Raw genomic sequence first — 27,720 nt, 5'->3', positions numbered from 1 at the left:
TGCAGTGAGCTGAAATCACGCCACTGTACTCCAGCCTGGGTGACAAAGTGAGACCCTGTCTTGGAAAAAAAATTTAAAAAAGGTCTTGGATCTGCTACTAATTAGCTGTTGTTTCCTTGGATCTTTTTTCTCTCTAGAAATGGGGGCTTTAAGCCTCTCCCTAGAATCCCGAAGGTGGAGGGGAAAAGGGAGGTCAAATTGGGGTTCCAGGCCTCCCACATCTACCCCATCCATGGCAGCTCAGCTTTTTATCTTTTTGTTTTATTTTGTTTTGGAGTTCTCTAAACTGACTAACTAGGCAGATAGGCCTAACGGGGAGTAGTTCGGCAGCTGCAGGTGCTGTAATGCCAAGAGGGCTTTAAGGGCCTAGAGCTTTAGGTAGAAGAAATGTAACTCTAAGATGAACATTTAGGAGAGTTATAAAGAAAAACATTTTTATCACATCTGTGGTTCTGACCAAGGTTAGATTAAGCCTTAATTCAGGAAAACAATGAGTTATACTTAAATTTTGGAAAGCTTTTCATGTATCGCTGTCACCACTAGTGCTTGGTGGTGTTAAATATAGGTAGTTGGTCAGAGCAAGGAACAATTTGGCTGTTGCTTGTTTGTTCCCTCAATAAGTGTTGTCCATTCTTCATTTTATTCTCAAATAAATGGATGGATAGATGGATGCTTCTGTGCAAGGGTTTGGCTATGGGCAGTCTACAAAATGCTTATAATCGAATTATGGTGACATGGACATTAGAAAATGCTGCAGCCTCAGAAAGGGCTCTGTGATATGTGTCAAATAAGGGGTGCTAACCAAGGGCTATTGGTTTAGCCCGACAGCCTTCTGTTGATCTGGGCAACACTAATTATTTAACAGATAAAGAATTTATTAATCATTTAATAAATCTGATAGAACACTGGAACATAAGCATATCATTCTTCCTTTAGGTGGAATTAGTCAAAGAGCCCATCAGAAGAGATTAGGAAGTCCATATTTCCAGAAAAAGAATATGCAGAATTGAGGGGTATTAAAGCAGGTCCAGGCCAGGCATGGTGGCTCACAACTGTAATCCCAGCACTTTGGGAGGCTGAGGTGGGCGGATTGCCTAAGGTCAGGAGTTCGAGACCAGCCTGGAGCATCTCTACTAAAAACACAAAAAAATTAGCCAGGCGTAGTGGTGCGTGCCTGTAATCCCAGCTACTTAGGAGGCAGAGGCAAGGGAATAGCTTGAATCCAGGAGGCAGAAGTTGCAGTGAGCCGAGATCAGGCACCGCACTCCAGCCTGATGACAGAGCAAAACTCTGTCTCGAAAAACAAAAGCAAACAAAAAAAACACGTCCATTCTCAAATCTCAAATCAGCAAATCTCCAAGAGTATCCATCCTGTACCTACCTGCCTCTGTGCCACGTACTCTGTGAGGGATAGCACAGAAAGATAAGACACTTCCTGATCTTGAAGGATGTAATCTCCCCACCCACTCCCCAACCCCCAACCCCCGCCTTTAGAAAAAACCCACTTTGTTTGGTGGTGATGGTGAAAAAGCAGCCTGATGTAGCACAAAGAATCTCTTGAATGCATAAATAGTGTGACCATCGGCTTGTCCATCTGCACCGTGGTTTCCTTTAGTTCTGATTGATTTCTAAGTTGAGCCACCTCATATCCTCACCTGTGAAAAAAGAAATACCTCAGACTCACCAGACTGCTCATGGTGCCTTGGCTTCCAGGGGCATGTGGCTGGAATTCTGCTCTTACTGTCAGCTCCACCACTCTCCTCAGGACCCACCTCAGTCAAAACAGTGGTCTTCGTGCTTGGGACATTAAATCCAAATTCTGAGGCCTTGCTTTGCAGACCTCCCCTTTCTGACCATTTCCCTCTTCCCGACTCCTCTAGTCCCTTCATCAGTTCAGGCTCCCCACAGTGCCCCATCTTCCCTCTTCTTTTCCCAGTCTTTCTCTCCTGCCTTCTCTACCCGCATCACTCCCAGCCATTGCTTAAACCTCTGCAGTCCTTTCAGGTTGGTGGTACACAGCTGGGCACTAAGGTATGTAAATTCCCCACTCTTTCCCCAAGTGTTTGGTGTGTCTAGGCGAAATGGGATTAGGTCTTTGAATGCAGAGCCGTGCCTGTTTTTCCTGAATTAAGGACAACCGGGCGCCCAGTTAGGGCGCCCTTGAGAATCTGCAGGTGGAGAAGGCTCTGTGAGGGGCCAGGAGGGAGGGACGAGGGCGAGTCCGGGGGCCGCGCGTGTCCGCCCAGCTTCCACGGAAGGTGAAGGGCCTCTTTCCTCGGCGAGACAGGCACCGCTTCCTCAGTTTCCCTCCGCCGCCGCCGAGTGCTCCGGGGCCGGGCCCAGCTGGGGAATCCGAGGCTCTGGGGGAGGGGGTGGCGGGAAATGGTGCCTCGCTCGCCCCAGCGACATCAAACCCTCGTTTGGCGTGCGAGGACAATGGCTGTCTTATTTTCTCCATTCGCCGCGCACAATGCCGGATTCTCTCATTCACCCGCGGTGGTGCGAGCGAGGTAATTAGCCAGCGCCATTCAGTGCGGACACTATTGCTATGCGGGGGGGGCGGGACGCCCGCGTCGGCGGAGATTAGCCGCGGGCCGGGGCGCAGCTGCGGCCACTTCAAAGGCAGCGCGCGGCCCGGTCGGCTGTGGGAACCGGCCCCCGCCTCGGGCCCGGCCGCCGGGAAGGGGCCCGCCGCGTCCTCCCGGCTCGCGCCCTCGCCCGCAGCCCCTGCCGCGCCCTGGGCCGGGGAGCCTGGGGCCGCTCGGGCCGGGGCTCTGGCGGCTGTTGTCGCTCCCCATCACGCTCTTACTTTCATCAGGACCTCCAGTGCTTTTCTCCTTTGAGGCCCGGAGTCAAAGGGCAGAGCGGGGAAGGAGGGAGAAGAGCGGGGGGGATGGGAGCCTGACACAAAGCGCTGACCTCCGAGGAGTGGAGCAGATGGTCCCACTTACTCCTGCCGCCCAGCCAGCACGGCTCTCGGGGCCCCAGGCTTGGGCCTGATCCCGCCCGCCAGTTGAATGCCTGCACTGGGGCCCCGCGGGGGCCGGGCTCCCCAGGCTCCCCCACCCGCCCCACTCCGCTGCCCACTCTGCCCTCGCCTCCTGGCGTTGGAGTCAGGCTGCCCGGAGCTGGAAGCAAGGGTTGGGGGCCTGGGCTGAGATTCTGCCCTGGTCCAGATTCCCAAGAACCTACCAGGCCGGGGTGTCCCAATCCTGGGGTCACTTCCAGAGCTTTAGTAGACACACCGATTCCTGAGCACTACACCAGACCAATTAATCTCAAGCTCCAGCAGCAGGGTCGAGAAATCTGCAATGGCTAGGCGACAGCCTAGGTTATTCCGATCTGCAGCCAAGTTTGAGAGCCAGGGGCCTAGCCTAATTCACCTTCCTTTTCATTGAAGAGGCTGAAACTCAAGTAGAGGAATTATTATAACTTGTTGGAGGAGAGCCATTGAATTGTGGCAGGCTGGGGACTTGCATGGAAGACAAGATGATGGGGAGTGATCCTCAAGACCATATGACCCTTTAAGTCAGCATTCAGGGAACAGTTTATGAGGACTTAGTGTTTACCTAATATTTGTTCTAGGTGCTGGAGGTAGAAAGATAAATATGTCTGTTCCCTGCCCTTAAGGGACTCATAGGTCTTCTATGGGTAGGTAGATAGACGCATGAACAGCTGACTCTAGTCTGAAAAGGGGTAGGAGAGGTGCAAGCAACAGGTTAGAGTCAGGAATGAATTCTGCTTCCTTTGGCGGATGTGGAAGATGGGGGCAGTGGTAGAGAAAGGGGCAACAGAGTTGCAGGCAGAGGGGGCAGTGGAAGCAAAGAATACAAGGGTGAATGTCTGCAAGGTGACATAGCATGAGAAGAGAATGTCCCTTTATGGATATGTTACAGGATAGGGGTCCTGGGGATTCAGACCCCAAGAGAGGGTTCTTCAATCTCTCTCAAGAAAAAAATCAGGGTGAGTCTGCAGTGCAAAGTGAAAGCATGTTTATTAAGAAAATAAAGAAATAAGACTAGGTACAGTGGCTCACGGCTGTAATCCCAGCACTTTGGGAGGGCGAGGTGGGCAGATCACCTGAGGTCAGGAGTTTGAGACCAGCCTGGCCAACGTGGTAAAACCCTGTCTCTACTCAAAATACAAAAATTTGCCAGGCGTGGTGGTGCGTGCCTGTAATCCCAGCTACTTGGGAGGCTGAGACAGAAGAATCACTTGAACCTGGGAGGTGGAGGTTGCAGTGAACCGAGATCGCACCATCGCACTCTAACCTGGGTAACAAGAGTGCAACTCTGTCTCAGATAAAAAAGAAGTGGAGGAATAAAAGAATGGCTACTCCATAGAGTGGCCCTAAGGGCTACAGGTTGCCCATTTTTATGGTTATTTCTTGATGATACGATAAACAAGGGGTGGATTATGCATTCGTCCCCTTTTTAGGCTATATAGGGTAACTTTCTGATGTTGCCATGGCATTTGTAAACTGTCCTGGCACTGGTGGGAGTGTAGCAGTGAGGACAACCAGAGGTCACTCTCATGGCCATTTTGGTTTTGGTGGGTTTGGGCTGGCTCCTTTACTGCAAACTGTTTCATCAGCAAAGTCTTTATGACCTATATTTTGTGTTGACCTTTTATCTCATCCTGTGATTTAGAATGCCTTACCCATCTGAGGCTGGGCATGGTGGCTCACGCCTGTAATCCCAGCACTTTGGGAGGCTGAGGTGGGTGGATCACGAGGTCAGGAGATCGAGACCATCCTGGCTAACACGGTGAAACCCCATCTCTACTAAAAATACAAAAATTAGCCAGGCATGATGGCGGGCACCTGAAGTCCCAGCTACACTGGAGTCTGAGGCAGGAGAATTGCTTGAACCCGGGAGGCAGAGGTTGTAGTGAGTCAAGATTGCGCCACTGCACTCCAGCTTGGGTAACAGAGCAAGACTCCGTATTAAAAAAAAAAAAAAAGAAAGAAACAGTAAGCTTGTCCTGTATTCCTACAAAGATATTCCACAATATATTCCACAAGAGTAAAAGCAAAATAAGTAAAGTTCTTCCAAGTAAACTGAATTAGAAGGCTTTCCATTAACTGGGCAACTGTTGGAACCAAGCTGATATGGGGTTGTTAGTTGATTGTAATGTGCCCAAAATTGGAATACTGATCCAGATTTTTACATTACCCATCCCTCTTATTTCTTATGAACGGCAGTCAGAGATTACTGGTTGGTTCACAGGAATAAGCAGAGTTAGCCTAAATTGCAGAAATAAACTTAAAAACAGCTAATGAGACTAGACTTTTTTTTTTTTTGAGACGGAGTCTCGCTCTACCGCCCAGGCTGGAGTGCAGTGGCCGGATCTCAGCTCACTGCAAGCTCCGCCTCCCAGGTTTACGCCATTCTCCTGCCTCAGCCTCCCCAGCAGTTGGGACTACAGGCGCCTGCCACCGCGCCCGGCTAGTTTTTTGTATTTTTTTAGTAGAGACGGGGTTTCACCGTGTTAGCCAGGATGGTCTCGATCTCCTGACCTCGTGATCCGCCCGTCTCGGCCTCCCAAAGTGCTGGGACTACAGGCTTGAGCCACCGCGCCCGGCCGAGACTAGACTTTAATAACAAGTGTACCATGGTTCTTGAAACATAATATTTCTCTGTCCAGTTTCCCATTTTTACTAAAGACAAATCATGGTAAGACCGATTTGCTTTATTATACTTGGTCTAATTATTTGTATAAAGTACAGCAAGAATAATTATTTTTCACATAGGATCTTTTAAAATTGGCTTTGATGGAACTCTCTTCCATAGAAGGAAACTTAGATGAGATTTTTTAAAGCCAAGCCCTGCCATGGGCTTGTACCCTTAAATACCTATGAATTGGGTAAATTCCTCTCTTTTTGAGGTCCCAAGATAACTTGGGGCTCCTGGACCTGTGAGAAAATGACATTCTTTACTTGTCATAGGTCAGAAACCCTGTACAGGGACTGTGTAGGCAAGGTGTGAGACCAGTTCCCCAAAGGGCTTTTATTGGCTCTACAAGTTAAGTTTGATTCCTTAAAGGACAGCACATCATTCCAGTCAAAGCCTTGGTAAAATAATCAGTTTCTCCAACTATGTCCTGTTACAAAAGAGAACAGACTCTTATATGCAAATAATCATATTGCCATAAGTTAAGAATACTCACGACTAGTTTCCAAATTCTGGAGAAATCAGGTAGAAAGAAACAAATATGTTCCAAATTTTGTTCACAGCAGTATACTTTACTCAATTGCTACAAGCTGCAAATAGCTCAAAAGAAAAATGTCCTTGACTCTGAAAAACAGAAATAAAGGATCAGCAACGTTTTAAGCAAAATTTAAAAAAATTACTTCAGTTTTCTATTGGTTCAGTTAATTCAGTTGACTTCTATTCTATCTGATATTCATGAAGTTTCCAGCTCTTCATGGGAGTTCTGCAAGTTGTTTCCTCTATTCTAATGTTACAATTTCCAAAGTTATTAGAAACCTGCATTTAAGAACACCTGCTAGAGTTTTATAGTTGATTATAAAACACCTTTTAAAGAGGATTAAAACAAGACAACAATTGTCTGGATGATAAAAAGTTTTAGGACAGCCACTATTAAAGCCACAATTGATAAGGAAATTTGGTTACTTCTGTGGCACACAAAATTTTACATAACAATTATAATTATTAATAACATACATTAAGTTATATTACAATTATAGGAGTTTCCCATAACTTTGGACCTTATACCAATAACACATTTATGCAAATATAGTCCAAAGAAAGCAAAACACCATTTCATATTTGACAATGCTTCCTGTATGATTTTTGTACCAAATAAGCCAAATTTCACCTTTACATTAATGTACTATTAAACCCAATTTTAAATAAAACTTTATAGACATATTTACCCAATGTTAATGTTTAACCATAAGGTAAGATTCTTTTTTTTTTGAGATGGAGTCTTGCTCTGTCGCCCAGGCTGGAGTGCAGGGGCGCAATCTCAGCTCACTGCAAGCTCCGCCTCCTGGGTTCATGCCATTCTCCTGCCTCGGCCTCCCGAGTAGCTGGGACTACAGGCGCCTGCCACCACACCTGGCTAATTTTTCGTATTTTTAGTAGAGACGGGGTTTCACTGTCTTAGCCAGGATGGTCTCAATCTCCTGACCTCATGATGTGCCCGCCTTGGCCTCCCAAAGTGTTGTGATTACAGGCGTGAGCCACTGCGCCTGGCCAGTAAGATTCTTATAAACCTTTTATAACCCTTTACATTTTTTTGTGAAAGAACAGATTAGTGCTCTAAGAAATACCTGTTGTGCTTCTATTCCAATGTTTAATTTACGGAAAAACTGAATAATACGGCTTTAACTTTAGCCAATATGTTCACACACAGAATATCTTACAATTAATTTTTATGAACCTTCCACACCTTGTTTAAACTTTAGATTTTTTTTCTTACTAAAAACAATCCTTTAATACTTTAGGCAGAAAAAAATCCACATTCTCATGACTTCTTATAATCTTTCACTAAAACACATTTTACTTTCTTTACACACCTTGCATGTTAAATTGTTTCTTTAGTAGTTTCAATTACATGTTATAATGTTAATTCTTAGCAACTTTTATTTTTGGTGAAAACCTTGGTAAATTCGAGATTTTAATTATGCACTAAGTATACAGCCTAGCCTAGGACATATCAGGCAGAAGTGCAGGTAAGAGCTGACTCTTGGCCGGGCACCATAGCTCATGCCTGTAATCCCAACATTTTGGGAGGCTGAGGCGGGCAGATCACCTGAACTCAGGAGTTTGACACCAGCCTGGGCAACACGGTTAAACCCCATCTCTACTAAAAATACAAAAATTAGCCGGGCATGGTGGCACACGCCTATAATCCCAGCTACTCGGGAGGCTGAGGCAGGAGAATTGCTTGAACCTGGAAGGTGGAGGTTGCAGTGAGCCGAGATCATGCTATCGCACTCCAGCCTGGGCAACAGAGCAAGACTCTGTCTCAAAAGAAAAAAAAAAAAAAGCTGAGTCTCAGGCTGGACATGGTGGCTCATGCCTATAATCCCAGCACTTTGGGAGGTTGAGGCAGGTGGATCACTTGGGAGGCTGAGGCAGCCTGAGGTCAGAAGTTCCGAGACCAGCCTGGCCAATATGGTGAAACCCTATCTCTACTAAAAATACAAAAATTAGCCAGGCGTGGTGGCAGGTGCCTGTAGTCCCAGCTACTCAGGAGGCTGTGGCAGGTGCCTGTAGTCTCAGCTACTCAGGAGGCTGAGGCAGGAGAATACCTTGAATCTGGGAGGTGGAGAGTGCAGTGAGCCAAGATCGAGCCACTGCACTCCAGACTGGACAACAGAGCGAGACTCCATCTCCAAAAAAAAAAATTAAATAAATAAATAAATAAATAATCCTTTCAGATCTCTTATTACCCAACTTTAGCCCTGCCAAGCGGCCAATATTTCTTTTTTTTTTTTTTTTTTTTTCTTTTTTTGAGACGGAGTCTCGCTCCGTCGCCTAGCCCAGGCTGGAGTGCAGTGGCGCGATCTCGGCTCACTGCAAGCTCCGCCTCCCGGGTTCACACCATTCTCCTGCCTCAGCCTCCCGAGTAGCTGGGACTACAGGCGCCCACAACCGCGCCCGGCTAATTTTTTGTATTTTTAGTAGAGACGGGGTTTCACCGTGGTCTCGATCTCCTGACCTTGTGATGTGCCCGCCTCGGCCTCCCAAAGTGCTGGGATTACAGGCGTGAGCCACCGCGCCCGGCCAAGCGGCCAATATTTCTAACTTCTGATCTTTACCAAAGGTAACCTCCTAGGTGCTTAGAGAAAGGAAAATTTAAGACTGTCCACAGAGAAGAGAATAGACAAGGTCACGCAGACATTTAAACCAGAAACAACTTACTTCCTAGGTGGGGAACTGAACCCGGACCACCACTGTGAAAGTGCAAAACCCTTAGCTGCTGAGCTACAGGATGGGGCCATCTCTAGTTTCTTTCTCGGAAGAAATCTAGAGTAGTTAATTTTGAGCTTGCAAAAGATTTTAACTATTTAATAACATTTTTTGAGTTAATTATGACACAAACCCTAAAATTCCTGTTCCCTGAAGGCAGAGACCAAAAGAAAGTACCACCACATGGTTAAAAGGTGAAGCTCCCAAGAACATAGCGCAAAGTGGAGACTTCATCCAGTTTATTGTTTGTTTCAGGGACCTGCAGCCAAGTTTGTTACCGAGCAGCTTGCTGAGTCATCTTGAAAAGTGGACTTACAGGTGTTCTAAGCCCATGTTTTATCCTGAAATACCCCCTCGACACAGAAAATGAATTCATAGCACAAAATACACCAGCTTAAGACTAGCCTTAGAATTATTTTTCGCATTAATCAAAACTTTACAAAGGAGATAACAGATTTTTTTCCCATTCATTCAACCATTTGCACAGAGAGAGAGAAACCCCAAATCTGACTGGTAAGGAATTATTTCCCTTTTGCTGGCATGTCAGGCTTCTGGGTTCCCTTTCCCTGAGCGACCCTACTGATCTGGCTTATGGCACCATCGCCCCAGGGGCCAAGCCGCATCATAAAGGGAAATTATTTTTTTTCATTCTGGCCAGAGCAAAATACGTGTGATAATAAAACATAGACATTAGCTACTCTGCTTAGCACCCAATAGCAAACTGGCAAGGCTTAAATTTGCCCCCAGATGAGCCTGTCATCTTTAATCCAACCTCCAACTAGGAGTTTCAACACATGGTCTCTGGGCAAGATGGTCGCCCTGAGTAATAGAAAAGATAAGAAAGAGAAAGGAGAGAAAGAAAAGCATTGCCTGTGGCAGGGTGGGGAAAGCGAAATGATCAGGAGGCCAGAGAAAGACCCACGCATTGCAGTGACACTGAAAAGTTCAGATGGCTGCTGTCGGTCAAGCAGGGATTTTTTCTAGCAACCCTAGCAGCTCTTGAGTTTCCCGTTTTAGGGAGGAAAAAGCTCCCCATGTCCCAAGATCCTGTACATGCCTAATCCCATAACCCACAGCCATCAGCAAAGAGTGCAAAGCAGCTTAATCCAAAGAGATAGCAGTTAACATCCCATAGTGCCAAAACTGTTCTTAGACAAGAGGGACTTTACCAAGAGGGGCCTCTAACCCCCTAAATCTTAGAAGGGACTCTAACCCTCCTAAGTCGGGCCTCTAACCCAGGGTTGCTCAAACGTCCTTGCCTGTTATTAAGAGGGGCCTTTAACCCACTCTGTCTTGAAGAGACTCTAACTCCCTGAAGTTGGGCCATTAACCCAATCCCATTCTTTACCTGGATACCGCATCACTTACCCAAAGTCTTCCAATCAGCCCTGCAGTCTATTTCCTTTGGGTTGGGGTGTCTCCTCAGTATCGTCCCTTCCACTGTTTGCCAGAAATATGTTACAGGACCCCAACACTTACCCAAAGGTAGCCGCTGGGTAAACGTTTCTGCACTATAGTCCTTCTGTGATGGCCAGAAATATGTTACAGGACAGAGGTCCCAATCCAGACCCCAAGAGAGGGTTGTCAGATCTTGCGAAGAAAGAATTCAGGGCAAGTCTGCAGTACAAAGTGAAAGCAAGTTTATAAAAAAAAGTAAAGGAATAAAAGAATGGCTGCTCCATAGACAGAGCAGCCCCAAGGGCTGGTGGTTACTCATTTTTATGGTTATTTCATGATGATATGTTAAACAAAGGGTGGATTATTCATGTCTCCCCTTTTTAGACTGTATAGAGTAACTTCCTGACGTTGCTATGGCATTTGTAAAGTGTCATGGCGCTGGTAGGAGTGTGTAGCAGTGAGGATGATTAGAGGTCACTCTCGTGTCCATTTTGGTTTTATTGGGCTTGGACCAGCTCCTTTACTGCAACCTGGTTTGTTGTTGTTGTTGTTGTTGTTGTTTGAGATGAAGTTTCGCTCTTGTCACCCAGGCTAGAGTGCAATGGCGTGACCTCAGCTCACTGCAACCTCCACCTCCTAGGTTCAAGCAATTCTCCTGCTTTGCCTCAGCCTTCCAAGTAGCTGGGATTAGAGGCACACGCCACCATGCCCAGCTAGTTTTTGTATTTTTAGTAGGGTCAGGGTTTCACCGTGTTGGTCAGGCTGGTCTCGAACTCCTGACCTCAGGTGATCCACCTGCCTCGGCCTCCCAAGGTGCTGGGATTACAGGCTTCAGCCACCACGCCCAGCCTGTCACCTGTTTTATCAGAAAGGTCTTTATGACCTGTATTTTGTGCTGACAAAATCTCATCCTTTGACTTAGAATGCCTTACCCATCTGGGAATGCAGCCCAGTAGATTTCAGCCTTCTTTCACCCAGCTCCTGTTTAAGATGGAGTTACTCTGGTTCACAGGCCTCTGACAGATGGAAAGGGGCCACTTTACCCAGTGTTATCCTAGCATCTTAATGTTAGTATGGACGTTAGAGATTATTTGTCTTATCCTGCCCCACTCCCATTTTACAGATGAGAAAACCAAGGTTGGAACCGAAAGGTCACAGAGGGAATCTGTGACAGAGCCAGGAGCTGATCTCAACCTGCCTCTCTGTTACCTAAACCCCAACTATATTAGTTCCTACAAATCCTAATATATGGTTCTGGAAATTCGGGGGAAGTATCTGTTTTTGTTGAGTTGTCCTTGTGGTCATGTGAAAGCAATTTACTTAATAGCTGCAGCCTGGGCCCCTCTAACCAGACACCCTTCCGGGAGGTGAGGGAGATCCGGTGTCCTGACCAGAACGATGGAAGTTAGGGATATTGTGGGACTGGGCAGGTTTACATAAGGAAGATTGGTGACCCTGACACCGGTGTCCTGACCAGAACGATGGAAGTTAGGGATATTGTGGGACTGGGCAGGTTTACATAAGGAAGATTGGTGACCCTGACACCGGTAGAGACGCACAGTCTGTGGAGAGGGGCTCTGCTGGGCCTGGACATTTTCAAGTCCAAGGCAGAGAAGAATTCCAAGTCATCTCCCAGCCCCTGACCCTGCACCATTGGCTGGTATTTGGAAGCAGATGTGCCTCAAAGGTTGCAGCTGGATGAGACCCAGTAACTGAGCTGTCCAACTCGCATTTCTCCATTTTACAGAGGAGGGAAAAGAGGCTCAAAGAGGGGCTTTGCCTTTGCCAAGATCACATATCTAGTTGTTAAAAGAGCTGAGTCTCAGCCGGGCATGATGACTCACGCCTGTAATCCTAGCACTTTGGGCGGTCAAGGTAGGCAGATCACCTGAGGTCAGGAGTTCAAGACCAGCCTGGCCAACATGGCGAAACCCCATCGCTCCTAAAAATACAAAAAAAGTAGCCAGGCATGACGGTGGGCATCTGTAATCCCAGCTACTCAGGAGGCTGAGGTGGGAGAATCACTTGAATCTGGGAGGTGGAGGCTGCAGGCTGCAGTGAGCTGAGATCATGCCATTGCACTCCAGCCTGGACGACAGAGCAAGACTCTGTCTCAAGAAAAAAAAAAAAAAAGGGCCGGGCGCGGTAGCTCAAGCCCAGCACTTTGGGAGGCCGAGACGGGCGGATCACGAGATCAGGAGATCGAGACCATCCTGGCTAACACGGTGAAACCCCGTCTCTACTAAAAAAAAATACAAAAAACTAGCTGGGCGAGGTGGCGGGCCTGTAGTCCCAGCTACACGGGAGGCTGAGGCAGGAGAATGGCCTAAACCTGGGAGGCGGAGCTTGCAGTGAGCTGAGATCCGGCCACTGCACTCCAGCCTGGGTGACAGAGCAAGACTCCGTCTCAAAAAAAAAAAAAAAAAAAAAAAAGAGCTGAGTCTCGTGGCCACCCTTTTACTCCATGGAAGCCACTAGCATTTCACAGTGCTTCCCCCCCGAGCCCCCCAAAACAGAAAAATAAATTCTGTATTTTTTACAACCCAACGGGCTAGACTACAGGCACAGACCTGCAGGCCCACCCTCGCAAGGCTTCACAGCTCAGATCTGCTGGAGGGCAGAGTTGGAAGTGCTCAAGGAAGAGCCATCTTGGTTGTTTATATGCCTGTATTAATAGAAATTAGGAGCCATGTGGCGGCACAGTGCCCATTAGTGGGGGTGATAATACCACCTTATCATGGTGCTTATTTGCATTAGTTACTCTCTGTAAAACCTACCACCAAACCCTGGGGGAGTTGAAGTGAAGCCTGCTGTGTCATGGGTGACTCTGAGTATGAGTAGGAAGGGTGGCAGTAAGGGTCTAGCAACATAGAGGTTGTGTGCCTCTGTGTTTTTCTGGGTGAGTCTAGGCCTCATCAGTTATGTTTAAGGGTCATTTGAATGTGTATTTCCCCACTGAGGACAGCTTTGTGATGAAGGCAAAGACCCTTGGATTTTGAGTCAGACCATTGTAAGTCCAAATGTTTGCCTTAACATCACTGACTGGCTGTGTGACCATGGGCAAGTTACCTAACTTAGAAGGGCTAGTAATCCCTGCCTCTCAGAGTTATACAGATGGAAGTAATATCTAACCTTTGCCTATTGATGGCCTTTGCAGGTCTTTGTTTTTCAGAACCATATTACTGTGACAGTGACCTTCCTGGCTCTGGTGCTTTCATCCTTCTGATGTTTCTTTTTTCTTTTCTTTTCTTTTTCTTTCTTTCTTTTCTTATTTATTTTGTATTTGTGTGTGCGTGTGTGTGTGCGTGTGTGTGTGTGAGACAGGGTCTCACTCTGTTACCTGGGCAGTGGCGCAGTCACAGCTCACTGCAGCCTCAACCTATTGGACTCAAGCGATTCTTCTGCCTCAGCCTCCTGAGTAGCTGGGACTATAGGCACTCACCACCATGCCTGGCTAATTTGTATATTTTTTGTAGAGACAGGATTTCACCATGTTGCCCAAGCTGATCTCAAACTCCTGGGCTCAGGCGATCTGCTCACCTCGGCCTCCCAAAGTTCTGGGGATTACAGGCGTGAGCCACTGCACCTGGCCCTCAACCTTCTGATGTTTCTTAGGAGCTTGGGTGTGCACACCTAAGGACGGATTTGTGGGATGGAGAGAGTTTGCTCCTGGGGTGCCAGAACGTCCTGTCTGAGACATTAGCATTCAGTAAGTATCTGTTGAATGAATGCTTACAGTTGACTCAGTGGGTCTGCTGTGTAAATAGGACAGATGACTGTATTTCCCAAACCAAAAACCAGGACACATCCTGATTCATTGCCTGATATGTAGGATGAAAACACGGCAAAATACTTGAAACTGGGACTGCTTTTGAAAACCTGGCCGTGGGGTTGGTGGGGTGGTCACGTGGCGCAGGAGATGCTTTTCTCCCTTTCCCTCCTCCCTCAATGTGAGACACTACCATGAAATGCAGGGCAGTGCGCCCCCTAGTCCCTGGGCTGTCTAAGGCAGGTCCCCTGCCTGCATCCCACAGCACACACCCCCAGGCACACTTCACACCCTCCACTGAGGGAGGAGTTGCTCATGGCTTGATCTGGAGGAAGAACTGGAGCCTCCAAATTATGGGACTGAGTAATTAAAAGCAGGACTTTAAGCGGTTTTATTCCCCTTGGCTTGTAAAAGTCTAGCCTGGAGGCTGCTGAGAGCCCTTTTGCCTCCCCTGCAGCCACGCCTTTGGCCTTGTAGTCCATTTCACCCAGTCCGCCAGCCAGGGGACCAACAGCTAGATGTGGGGACATTCCCAAAGCGGAATCCAACCTCCCACTGCCCCCCACCTCTCCTTCATCCAGGCCTCTGTTTGTCAGAGGTGGCTGTGAGAGGGGAGAGATGTGGATTTATGGCTGCTGACTTGAAAGACAAAGTTGCCTTTTGTGTTAGAATTGGGTGTGGGGGAGTGGTGAGCTGGTGGTAACAAGGGAGGGAGGAGGGAGGGGCTGGGGTTCAGGGGCCCAAGGCAGGGGGTAAAGGACGTGAGGAGACCAAGAAGGCAGACAAAGACATCCAGAGGCTCCTCAGAGCAGGGTCACTAGGCAAAGTCCCAGATGGGTCAGTCACCCCCAGCGAAGCCACCACAGTCCCCTGAGGCTATTTGTAAATGCCAGACACCCATCTTCCGATACCCACTCCCACCCACTCCAACACCCAGATGCCACACAGCCTTCCCCTCTCTCAGAACATACTCTTTGGGTTCAGAGCCTTCATTCAACTCTCAGACGCTCCTTTGGAAGCCCAGGGAAGTAAGTCATGCTTCCCCCACCCCAGATGATCACAGCCAGTCAGTGTGGGGGTTCTTCCCTAGCAGAGCCAAAGTCAGGGGCTAAGTGGGGACCCAAATGATGGGTACCTGGGACAGAGGGTTGGGAAGGGTGAGCCTGGGCCAGAGAACCCTGCTGACAAGACCACTACCCCACCAGGGACCCTGAGCAAGTGGCCAGCCTCTCCCAGATTCAGGGTTCTCTCCACCACCTTTCTCCTCAGAGACTTTTAGAGATGGGACATTTGCCTTGAGGAGTTTAAAGAGCATTCGACATGGCTGGCCTCCTTGCCCTCCAGGGGCCGTCTTGCCCCAGCTGTGCCCCACTAGCACTCTTCCTGGTGGCTCCGGTGGGTCCGTGTGGAGGCCAGAGTAGCCATCGGGTGCCTGAGTTCAGCAGGTGTTTTAACTATACCTCGGAGAGCCACATCCAACCCCCGGAATGAGCCTGGCCAATAAAGGGCTGGGTTTATAGGCTTCATAAACATTTTACTAGAGAAATTAAGGCCTCAATTACCCAGTGGCCTCTTCCAACTGACAGCTTGTCTATTGGGACCCCTGTGAAGCCCCCAGGCAGAAGTAAGGTAGAAGAGGCTCTGGTTTATACCCTGCTGCTCGCCCCCCCCATATCCTGCTCCCACATTATTCAGGCCCTGCAAATCCAGTTTTTACTCCCTTCTCCAGACAGCTTGAGCTCCATCACGGACTCCCCGAGCCTCATCCCCTCTGAGGAAAGAGGCTGCCCTTTAAAGGGAGAAGAGAGCCACCACCATTTCTTCCTGACCCCCCGCCCTGCTCTTCCACAACCTCTCAGTTCCCTTTTAACTCAAGATTATACCATCTTCCCTCAAGAATAGATAGCCAGCCAGTATTTGCTCTCTGCCAAGGCCTGCGCTAAGCAGTTTACCAACATAGCCCGTTGAATCCCCCTATTGCAGTGGCTCTAGCAACGTGAGCTGTGATCATCCCTGTTTTATAAGTGAGACAATAGAGATTTCCAGAGATTCTGTCACTCGCCCGAGATCCCACAGCTCATAATAGTGGTGCTGAGATTTGAACTCAGTTCTGTACGATTCCAGAACCTTTACCATTAATCTCCTCCCTGTACCGCTACCTCAAACAGTTCTGAGCCCAAGAGGTCGAGGTGAACCCGGGCGATAGAGCAAGACCCTGTCTCAAAAAAAATAAATAAATAAATAAAACCACAAAAGTAAAAAAAGTTTTTAGCAAGTATTTCCTCACTGGAAACAGAAATCTTTCCGTGTGAGGCCTTTCTTGCCCTGCAGCGTGACAGCCTTAGCGTGGGATCCGGTGTGGGCCTCGTCATCAGCCTCTGAGTCCACGTGTCTAAGAGGGGAGGGTGCGGGCAGGGGCAAGGCTGGCCAGTGATGAGGATGGAGAGGTGGGGTGCTTTCTGGTGGGACCGCCAGAGAGACCATGAGCAGGAGAGAAGGCAGTAGGGGAGGTAGGGGAGTCCACGGCCTTGCCTCAGGTCTGGACCAGCGTGCTATCCAATAGACTTCTCTGTGATGACTGAAGCTCTGTATTGGTGCTGACCCATAGTGTAGCCAGTAACCACTTGTGGCTGCTGAGCACTTGAAATGGAGCTAGTGAGAGGAAGGAACTAAAATTTTTAATTGTATGTAATTCTAATTTTTTTTTTTTTTTTTTTGAGACGAAGTGTCGCTCTTGTTACCCAGGCAGTATCTCGGCTTGCGGCAACCTCCGCCTCCTGGGTTCAAGTGATTCTCCTGCCTCAGCCTCCTGAGTAGCTAGGATTACAGGCATGTGCCACCACACCTGGCTAATTTTGTATTTTCAGTAGAGATGGGGTTTCTCCATGTTGGTCAGGCTAGTCTTGAACTCCCAACCTCATGTGAACTACCCACCTTGGCCTCCCAAAGTGCTGGGATTACAGGCATGAGCCACTGCGACTGGCTGTAATTCTAATTTAAAGGGCCACATGTGAGGCTGGGCATGGTGGCTGATGCCTGTTAATCCCAACATTTTGGGAGGCCCAGGTGGGAGGATCACTTGAGGCCAGGAGTTCAAGACCAGCCTGGCCAACAGGGAAAACCCCATCTCTACTAAAAATACAAAAAATTATCCAGGCGTGGTAGCAGGTGCCTGTAACCCCAGCTACTTGGCTGAGGCATGAGAATCGCTTGAACCTGGGAGGCAGAGGTTGCAGTGAGCTGAGATCGCACCACTGCACTCCAGCCCAGGTGACAGAACAAGACCCTGTCTCAAAAAATAAATAAATGGCCACATGTGGCTTGTAGCTACCACACTGGACATCACAGACATGGGATGTTGATGACTGAAACTTACTCAAAGTCCTCTGATGATGTAAGGCCCTATGGGCTATGAATTTGACTGCTCTAGGTACCTCATATATGTAGAATTATGCAGTATCTTATTGTGACTGGCTTATCTCACCTAGCAGTGTCCTCCTCAAGGTTCATCCCTGTTGTAGCATGTGTCAGGATTTCCTCCTTTTTAAGGCTGAATAATATTCCACTCTATGGATATAGCATATCTGTTTTATCCATCTGTCAATAGACACAAGTTTCTTTCACCTTTTAGCTATTGTGAATAATGCTGCTATAGACATTATCAAATATCTCTTTGAGACCCTGCTTTCAGTTCTTTGAGGTATATACCCAGACGTGGGATTGCTGGATCACATGCTAATTCTATTTTTAATCTTTGGAGGAGTTACCATACTGTGTTCCACAGCAGCGGCACCGTTTTACATCCCAACCAACAGTGCACAAGGGTTTTGATTTCTCCACATCCTCATCAACAGTTGCTATTTTCTGTATTTTTGATAGTACACATCCCATTGTAGTTTTGATCTGCATTTCCCTAAGATTAGGGTCTTTTCTCTCTCTCTTTTTTTAATACTAGGTCTTCAAAATCCAATGTGTATTTGATGCTTACAGCCCATCTCAATTTGGACTGGCCACATTTCAAGTGCTTAATAGCTGGCCACTATATTGGAAAATGTGGGCTGGGCGTGGTGGCTCATGCCTGTAATCCCAGCACTTTGGGAGACTGAGGCAGGTGGATCACTTGAGGTCAGAAGTTCGAGACCAGCCTGGCCAACATGGCAAAACCCTGTCTCTACTAAAATTGCAAAAATTAGCCGGGCATGGTGGTACACGCCTGTAGTCCCAGCTACTGGGGAGGCTGAGGCAGGAGAATTCCTTGAACCCAGGAGGCAGAGGTTGCAGTGAGCTGAGATCACACCACTGCACTGCAGCCTGGGTGATAGAGTGAGTCTCTATCTCAAAAAAGAAAAATTATGGTTCTAAAGGGAAAAGTTGGGGGCAGTGGGTAGAACTGTATGGGATTCAGGCATGTGTCTGGAGTAAGCAAAAACATGATCATCATCCCACCTGTCTGAGGAGGGGCTGGACATCCAGAAGGCTGCGTGTCCCTGGTCTTTGGCAGGGATGGATACAAGGAGGGAATAGGCCTTGGTGGCCTTCAGAAGAGTCTGTGGTTCACAACTGCCCCTCTTGAATGGCTGTATGAGGTGGGGACAGCCAGCACTTCAGAGCCCCAGGGCCCCTCGCTTTTGCAAAGGTTATGTTTTGGATTCTCCATCCAAACATGCCCCCAGATTTTTTTACCATCACACACCGGATAGGAGTCTGGCTATGGCCAAAGGGTGGGGGGCCTGAGCTTCCTTCCCAGCACTCTACCTCGACCCTTTGCTGCCCCCCACCTCCCCCTGGAGCCTGTCTAATCAGATCCAGGCCTGACCTCACCAGAGGTCCTGGACCAGGAAGAGAGTCCCCCTCCCCTCCCTGAGCGGCCCTAGATCTGGCTCTCAGGAAGGCCCCTCCCCTTGGGTGATTTATAGAGGTCTCCAGGAACTGTTTCCTGCCTGTGTTCTGTTCCCTTCCAGTCCTGTGAATTGCTAAGCTCACTTTCTGCCCTCTGTCTCTCCCCACAACCTGGTCGCACCTCTGGTGGGGGCAGGGCGGGGCTGGGAGATTCCTTCCCAGATCGCTGTAGACAAAGGTGCCTTCTTCCTTTCTCCCCACTACTGCCAAACAGGACTTTGTCCTCCCTGTCGCTTTCTCTGGTCCTCACACCTGGAAGACCATTGCCCATCACCCACCTTCCATCACCCAGCTTGAAGTGAGAGACCCAAAACTGTCCCCACCAGGCCAACAGATATCCACAGGAGTGTAAAGCATCAAGAGCCAAAGTGACAGCACCACTGTCAGGTGTACCAGCCACAGACACAATACCACCAGCACCAGACATAAATACTCAGTGCTAACACACTAGCTGATCTGTACTGTCATCAGCAACACAGTGGCCTGCAGGGTGACTCGTTCAGATCTCAGGGTGCCCTGACATCCAGCCCTCAGCCCTACTTCCTCATGTTTGCCCAGGGACCCTCTCCCTAGAGAGACATAATGAGGGACAGTCCACCCAGCTCTGTGGCTTCCTGGCACAAGCCAGGGCATAAACACACTTGTGAATCAAACATGTTCCACCCTGAGGGGGCTGAAGTGGCCCCAACATCCCTTTTCCTCAAACTTCCTAAAGAAAAAAGTTGTGTGCCAGCCCGGGCAACATAGGGAGACCCTATCTCTATAAGAAATACAAAAATTGGCCAGGCGCAGTAGCTCATGCCTGAAATCCCAGCACTTTGGGAGGCCAAGGCGGGCGGATCACGAAGTCAGGAGTTTGAGACCAGCCTGACTAACATGGTGAAAGCCCGTCTCTACTAAAAATACAAAAATTAGCTGGGCATGATGGTGTGCACCTGTAGTACCAGCTACTCGGGAGGCTGAGGCAGGAGAGTCGCTTGAGCCTGGGAGGCGGAGTTTGCGGTGAGCCAAGATCATGCCATTGCACTCCAGCCTGGGTAACAGAGCAAGATTCCATCTCAAAAAGAAAAAAAAATTTTTTTAATTAGCTGGGCGTGGTGGTATGCACCTGTGGTCCCAGCTCCTCAGGAGGCTGAGGTGGGAGGATTACCTGAGCCTGGGAGGTCAAGGCTGCAGTGAGCTAGGATCACACCACTGCACATCAGCTTGGGTGACAGTGTGAGATCCTGTCTCAAAAGGAAAAAACAGAAAAAATACTATTGCTTATGAACCAGATGTACGTGGAAGATTTTAGGAGACTCTAGCTAAGCTGAGTTTGCTGGCCCAGAGATTGTGGATCCTGTTCATGAAGACAGATGGGGAGGCAGGGCTGGAGGGGCCCTGAAGAGTGGCTCGTCCACTCCCTTCATTTGTGGCTGAGAGGACGCTGCCTGCCCAGGGTCTCACAGAAATCTTGGGACACCTAAGGAATATGCAGGACTGACCAAAAAGCTGAGAGAGGGTATAAGGAAGGGAGGGAAGGAGGAGCCTCAGATGAAGAGGACCACACCCTCCTCTTGCACCTGCCCTTCCTGGACCACACCTATGCAGCCAGCTGGACTCCCAGGGGTGGGGGTAAAGAGCCTTCCCTAGAGCTCATTACTTTTCCACCGCACAGTGAGAAGAAGCTAGTCCAACATGCAGTCCACTCTGCGGTTACCTGGCTTTGGAGAGTGAGAAACTTGTTGCAGAACTAAGGGACATCCCAGCAGAGAGCCTAGGCCTCTGTTTCCCCTTCCTAAAATAAAGAGATTAGCTTCAGATTCATGATTTTCAATTACTCTTAAAGGCAAAACGACCCTTCTTTTTTTTTTTTTTTTTTTTTTTTTTTTTTTTTTTGAGACGGAGTCTCACTCCGTCGCCCAGGCTGGAGTGCGGTGGCCGGATCTCAGCTCACTGCAAGCTCTGCCTCCCGGGTTTACGGCGGAGAGGTTTACTGCCTCAGCCTCCCGAGTAGCTGGGACTGCAGGCACCTGCCACCTCTCCCGGCTAGTTTTTTGTACTTTTTAGTAGAGACAGGTTTCACTTTTTAGTAGAGACAGTGTTAGCCAGGATGGTCTTGATCTCCTGACCTCGTGATCCGCCCGTCTCGGCCTCCCAAAGTGCTGGGATTGCAGGCTTGAGCCACTGCGCCCAGCCTAAAGCTACCCTTCAAATTAAATGTTTAGCAGAACTGTAACCAAGTAAAGCTGATGGAAAGGTACAGCAAGGTGCTGCTCTGATGGATGGGAAATGTGAGCAGGAGGTGGACTTAACTGCATCCAGGCGGCCTCAGGGGACCCGTAGGAGTCAGTCGCACTGTACACATGAAGGATATCAGACTGGCTCCATACCTGTGACCCTTCCAGCTCTAGCGCCATGTCCAACTGTGCTGTGGCTGCTTAGTGCTGGGGGGAGGAGGAGGGAGCCAGGCAGTGGAAGCCAGACTTTCTCCATCCCCAGCACCCTGATAAGAAGCAGCCCTTGCCCTTGTATATTTCCTCAGGCCAGCTTCTAGCACTGGGTGCCTCCAGGGAGCCCAGAATGGGGCTAGAAGCACAAAAGGATTCGTTCCTTAATGAGGAGGCATCTGTAGTCAGCAGAGCCATTAGTCCCCACCCCAGGTCCCTGGGGGACTTCGAGCGCCTCTCCAGCTGGAGTGAAGAGGAGGCAGGCAGCTCCCCATCTTCGAAGGAGCAGGGCCTGGGGGACGTAGACAGCTGACCTGGGAGCCTGGATGCCCTCTCCACTCCCTGGGCTCATGGCACCCAGTTGCCTTCCTGGAGGTGGAGGGCTAGAGGCAGTAGAGGGGCTCCAGCAGCACCTCGGCCCCCTCCCCCAAGACCCTGGGCTGACCTCCCTTGGCCAAACACAGCCTTTGGCCTGAGACCAGGAAGGCCGACCTCCCAGTGCTCCCTGGGGATCCTCTCACCAAGCCTGATGGGAGCACCAGCTGGGACACTTACCCCCCACCTCCCACCCCCAGGGCCCCAAGGTACTGTTTATAAGGGCTGCACCTATGTGGGGATGTGTGTGATTGATTACCTGCACCGAACCAGAGGTACACACCCGCCGCAGCAGTGGACGGATTCCTGTCCAGACGTGGACACTCAGACCACATACACGGAGACACAGCCCTGCACACATGTACAAAGAGGCGCACATACCCATCAGCCACACTCCCAGGAGGCCCTCAAAGACGAGGAAGCAGGGCGGGGGACTTTTTATGCATGTTTATATTTAATGAACCACATGCAAATGAGATGGAGAACACGCCACAAAGGAGCCAGCCCCCAGAGACTCTGGGTGGAAGGGCACAAAGGCTCGCCTTTTGGGCCACCCTGGAGGCCAGATCAGGCTGGTGGATTGAGGGGGCCTGAGATGGGGCATGGGGGCCACGGGGAGGGTGGCCTTCCCCCACCAGGGAGCCAGGAGCAGGAGCCAGGATGAGCTCCAGTGTCCCTGCTGCTGTGGGGGAGGGCTTCCTCTGGGAGGGGAGCAACTGTCCCAGTTGATGGAGTGCCTGAGACGAGGGGCTGCCTGCCTGGACAGATGGTGTACCGCCTTCCCGCACTTGAAGCAAAGTGGATTTTAATGAAATCGCAGCCCTGGTGCTGAAGCTGGGAACCCAAGTGGGAGGGGCTCCTTCCCCAGGCATTACAGGGTGGGGTCTGGGCATGGGTGGAAACGGGGGTGGGCAGGAACACTTAACCAGCCTGTCACTGGGAGGGGAGGGTGCACCGCAGCCCCTCTGCACTGATGATCTCTGCAGACCAGAGTTCAAGCGGTTAGTTCAGATCCCCAAAAGGTGGGGAGGGGTTCCTGAATATTTATGACACATTGAAATGTAGATTGGTAGGTCTGACAGTCTTCTGAGAGGCTTGTCACCTTGGATGGATGCAACACCCTCTTGAGGTGCATCAAGAGACTGCAGATGAACTGGGGGGTGGGAGGAGTAGGAGGAGGAGGAGGGACCAAAAAAAGCTCCCGGGCCTGGTAACCAGGGCCTGATGACCAGTGTCCTTGCTGGGCAACATTGGACCAGTTGCTTCCCTTGTCTGAGCCTCAGCTTCCAATTCTATAAAATGTGAAGCACTGAGGATCTGAGCCCTTTCCTGCCTTAGGGAGAGTTTATGAAAATGAATCTGAAAGCTGAAAAAGTGGGGTGTGGGGCTTAGGAGCAGGGCTTTGATTGGCCTTCATGGGTCAGTTTTGGGGGACCAAGGTCTCCAAGGGAAGTCCGAACAGCCCAGGATTTCCTTATTAGAGGTTTGTTACCCAGAAGTTTGTCCAGACTTTTTACAAAGTATCCCAGCCCAGCCTATACCACCTGTTAGGGGAGATGTTTCCTAGCTATTGGAGGCTGGAGTAAGTGCTGATGGGTCCCCCAAGCTATCGCTCTTGCAGGAAAACTCCTGCCCCTCGATGGAGTGGGCTCCAGGTCTCCGTGCCTGTGACTCCACTGCAGCCCATTCTCCCCTCCCCTCTGCCCTCAGCAGCGCGCCGCACTCATACACTTCTCTTCCCCCAGCCATGTCGGACTTCCACGTGCATCCCCAGGCCACCGTGGGTGAGGAGGGTGGTGTGGCCCGCTTCCAGTGCCAAATCCATGGGCTTCCCGAACCTCTGATCACGTGGGAGAAGAACAGAGTCCCAATTGACACGGACAATGAGAGGTGAGTCACGTGTGGGAAAGACAGAGGGAGGACAAAGAGTTGGCCAGTGACTCTGGCCTTAGAGAAGGACTGCCCGCGGCTCTGGGAGCTGCAGTTGGTGCCCACAGGTGCCTGAGACAGTGGTGTTTCTGCAACCGCAGTTTAGACTGCGTATCCACATGATTTGCTGGGCCCAGATTCTAGGCTCATGGATGTGTCTGAGGATTGTGTGTGATCGTTGTCAAGGCTGGAATTGAGGGTATATCCACCTTTGAAAGTCCCAGTGTGAGTCTGATGATGTTGGGACGGTGCAGTGCTTGGGGCCTGGGCTGTGTCTTGGATGCCCAGAGTCTTTGTGGCTGATTATATCAATGGCTGTGCTGGTGGCCAACTGTGTCCCTCCCCTCAACAGGTACACATTGCTGCCCAAGGGGGTCCTGCAGATCACAGGACTTCGAGCTGAGGACAGTGGCATTTTCCACTGCGTGGCCTCAAACATCGCCAGTATCCGGATCAGCCACGGGGCCAGGCTCACCGTGTCAGGTGAGGGTCCTTTGGCCCTTTCCCCCAACCTTAGATCAACCCGCTGCAACTGGCCTCTGCAGCCTTCTCGGCCACATGTGTGCAGAGCGTCGGGCTCTGTGCTGCCTGGCGTGAGGGTGCACAGGAATCTGAGGCGGGATCTCTGGCTCATTTCCCCCTGGGAATCCCATCCTATGCTGATGTCCAGGACTCCCCCATTGCTGGCAGTCCTGCAGGGCCAGCAGGAGAGGGACGGATGTCCAGAATGTCCTGGTCCCCTGGTATCTCTCTACCCACAGGACCTGGTTTCTGGACTGGTGTTTGTTTCGCACCCGCTGTGTCCTGGGCTGTGGGTGGGGTGAAGAAGCAGGAAAGTACCCAGCTGAAGTGAGGAAATGTGGCATCTTCCTCCCAGGCTCGGGCTCTGGGGCCTACAAGGAGCCAGCCATCCTCGTGGGGCCTGAGAACCTCACCCTGACGGTGCACCAGACCGCGGTGCTTGAGTGTGTCGCCACGGGCAACCCGCGCCCCATTGTGTCCTGGAGCCGCCTGGGTGAGCCTCATCCCCACAACCCCTGCCCCTCCCAGCCTGTCCCACCCCCTGGGAGGGCCAGTCTCAAACTCCTCACCCAGCTCCCGGGGAATTTGGAATCCTGTTTGTTCTCTCTGGGGGTCCATTCTATCCCTGTGATCTGGGAAGAGGGTAAGTTTCCCTCTCTTGGAAGGACCAGGGAGGCCCCCTTGTCCACCCCATTCTCCCTCCCCCTGCAGGGATGGCTTAGCTCCCTGGGTTACCTTGTCCAATCCTGGCAGTCCTCCCCTCACCCTGGCCTTGGGGACCCCAGCACCCTTCAGCAGCCCTCAGCACCCCAGAATCTGTCCCCTCCTGCTCATTCCTGTCCTCTATACCCTGGCCGTGTTCCTCAGCTGTACAGTCCCAAGCCCCTCAAAATCCCAGCCAGTTGTTAGATCCTCACTCTGGGCCCCCCAATCTCTAGCCTGGCCCCCTAAGTCCCCCAGCCTAAATCCCCAGGCAGCTGAAGGAGAGAAATGAAAGGGTGCAGATGGGCCCACATTGTCTGAGCGGAAAGGTCACTCGGGAAGGAAACTCTGGAGGGGGTGGGGTGGGGCCGCATTCACAGGGAGACTGTGCCACATTGTAGCAGCTGAGTGATGGGGAGGGAGGGGGCAGCAGGCAGGATAATGGAGTAGATTTCACCACTTCAGGGCCTGAATGGGGAGCTGTCTCCTTGTATTCTGACTGTGCTAATCTGATCCTGGTAGGGGTGGGGGAAGGGCTCGGGTCCCTGGGAGAGACTGGGAAGAGTGGCCTCACCATTAGGAGGAACCTCTAGGCACTCCAGGGACCATCTGGTCCAGCATTTCCCAAAGCATGATCTGTCAAGCGAGAAGGAATGGCCTGCTGGTCTAACAAGTTTGGGAAACAAAGTTAACTGGGTCCCCCCTGTACCAGGTCACAGGAGTACCGTGATGTGACTTACCATCCAGGCATAGAATGGATATGTGACCGTGGATCCAGAGAGAAAAACCAGGCTGGGAAACATCAATCTAATCCAGACTCCTTACTTTACAGATTGTGAAACAGAAGGGAAGGGCCTTGCAGGTGGCCCGTGAGTCAGTGGTGATGCTAGGTTCAGGACAGGGCATCCGCTGCTAGGCGCGAGGGTTCTGTGCTGCACTCTGCTGCCTTTTCCAGTTAAGGTGCCTGGGAGGGAAGAGGCAGAGTCAAAGACTGAGGCTCCTTGGAAGACGGGAGGAAGGGCGAGCCCTCTGGAAGTTTCCTTTACTTCTTACACATCTATATCTGACCCTCAGCCATCCCCCCTCCCCTTCCTCCCCAGATGGTCGCCCTATTGGGGTGGAGGGCATCCAGGTGCTGGGCACGGGAAACCTCATCATCTCAGACGTGACGGTCCAGCACTCCGGCGTCTACGTCTGTGCGGCCAACAGACCTGGCACCCGGGTGAGGAGAACAGCACAGGGCCGGCTGGTGGTGCAAGGTATGGATCAGCCAACCCTGGGGAGGAGGGCAGGGATCTCCACATAGTCCCTTCCTTCCAGCCTATGCCCAACCCCAGGGCCCTGTCTCACCCCAGTCTCCTGGACTCGCCCTCGCCCTGCCCCTCGCCCCTCACCAGCCCCCAGGCCAGGACAAAGGTGGTGTGTTCTCCAGTCAAATGCTTGCATTGAGAATGGGTGGACCGTCTTGGTCATGCAGCAGCCCCTCCATGCCCTCGGGGGGCCGTCAGCGCCCCGATACCCGGGGAGTCATTTCCACTTTCTCATCTCAGCTGGTGTCCCCACCTGTGTCGCTCACACGTGTCTCCCCACGTGCTGTTTTCATTCACACGTGTGGCACGTCCATGCTCACACCTGCCTGCCTGTGCGCTCCTGGCCTGCTTGTCATTTTCACGCTGTCGCCAGCAGCCTCACTGTGCACTCAAAGCTGCCTCCCCTCCTGCAGGGCGGAGCCCTGCCACTACCAGGTCCTTTAGTTGGCTTCTGGCCATAGGGCTTAACTGTCCCCATGCACTGGGCTTGGATGAACATTTTCAGGGTTTTCCTGTGGTTGTTCCCTGCCGGAGATGAGGCGGGGGAAAGGGTGGGAAGTGGGAGAATTAGGAACTTAAATGCCCGTTTGTTTAGCATTCCATGTGCCGTTAATCTGTCCAAATGAAAGTGATGGAGCATTTCATTTCCCGGTTTTAATAGAGGCTTGAGGCCTGGGATTGGAGGAGAGCGGAATTGAATGTGGGGGCGAGGGGGCCCCCGGTACTGAGGCTCATACATCTCCCCGTCATTACTGCTTTCTGGAGGTGCAGCCAAACCTATTAGCACATTTATTTATTTAACAATTTCCTGAACAGGGAGCTCAGCTTGATTGCTTTCGGATACAAATGTCAGTCTTTTAAATAGTCATTATAAAGGAGTCCTCTTGGGTCTGCCTGGAGCGGAGGGAAGAGGGAGGTGGGCCATCTCCTGAGCTGGGCAGGAGTAGAGGCTAGGCCCCACCTGGAGGAGTCTTCAGGGGGCAGATGTGTGTTTGGAGCCCACCTCTCGCCCTGTGTATCTCTGGTCCCATCCCCTGTTCCCTTCCTCATGCCGTCACTCACAGCTGTCTCTGTCTGTACCCACCCCACCATCCTGACCCCACTCGCAGCCCCAGCTGAGTTTGTGCAGCATCCCCAGTCCATCTCCAGGCCAGCTGGGACCACAGCCATGTTCACCTGCCAAGCCCAGGGTGAGCCACCGCCTCACGTCACATGGCTGAAGAACGGACAGGTGCTGGGGCCGGGAGGCCACGTCAGGCTCAAGAACAACAACAGGTACGTATGTGGTGTGTGCTGGGGTGAGGACCTGGGAGAGCAAGGAAAGGGGGTCCTGGAGTGAGTGGCCTGAGTAGACTGTGCACCTCCTGCCAGGGAGAGCACAGAATTGGGAGTCTGGAGATTGGGTTGGAGTCCCAGTTCCACCACCAACTTGCTGGGAGACTTCA

The 27,720-nt window shown here is 50.7% G+C and overlaps 1 protein-coding gene across 3 annotated transcripts in view; it reads left to right on the top strand.

Annotated features, from left to right (window-relative positions):
- IGDCC3 (immunoglobulin superfamily DCC subclass member 3) overlaps positions 1 to 27,720 on the top strand; it is a 51,393-nt gene that overhangs the window by 20,503 nt on the left and 3,170 nt on the right. For all 3 annotated transcript variants that reach the window (XM_045395606.3, XM_015452958.4, XM_005559816.5), the window contains exons 3-7: positions 23,558 to 23,702; positions 24,094 to 24,224; positions 24,619 to 24,756; positions 26,066 to 26,224; positions 27,385 to 27,550. In XM_045395606.3, the coding sequence (XP_045251541.2) occupies positions 23,558 to 23,702; positions 24,094 to 24,224; positions 24,619 to 24,756; positions 26,066 to 26,224; positions 27,385 to 27,550 (739 nt within the window). The remainder of the gene's footprint in view (positions 1 to 23,557; positions 23,703 to 24,093; positions 24,225 to 24,618; positions 24,757 to 26,065; positions 26,225 to 27,384; positions 27,551 to 27,720) is intronic.

The sequence above is a fragment of the Macaca fascicularis genome, chromosome 7 (assembly GCF_037993035.2).
Source record: "Macaca fascicularis isolate 582-1 chromosome 7, T2T-MFA8v1.1".
Classification (NCBI taxonomy): Eukaryota; Metazoa; Chordata; class Mammalia; order Primates; family Cercopithecidae; genus Macaca; species Macaca fascicularis.
The sequence above is the reverse complement of the archived record's forward strand: the minus strand, read 5'-3'. Positions and strand labels throughout refer to the sequence as shown.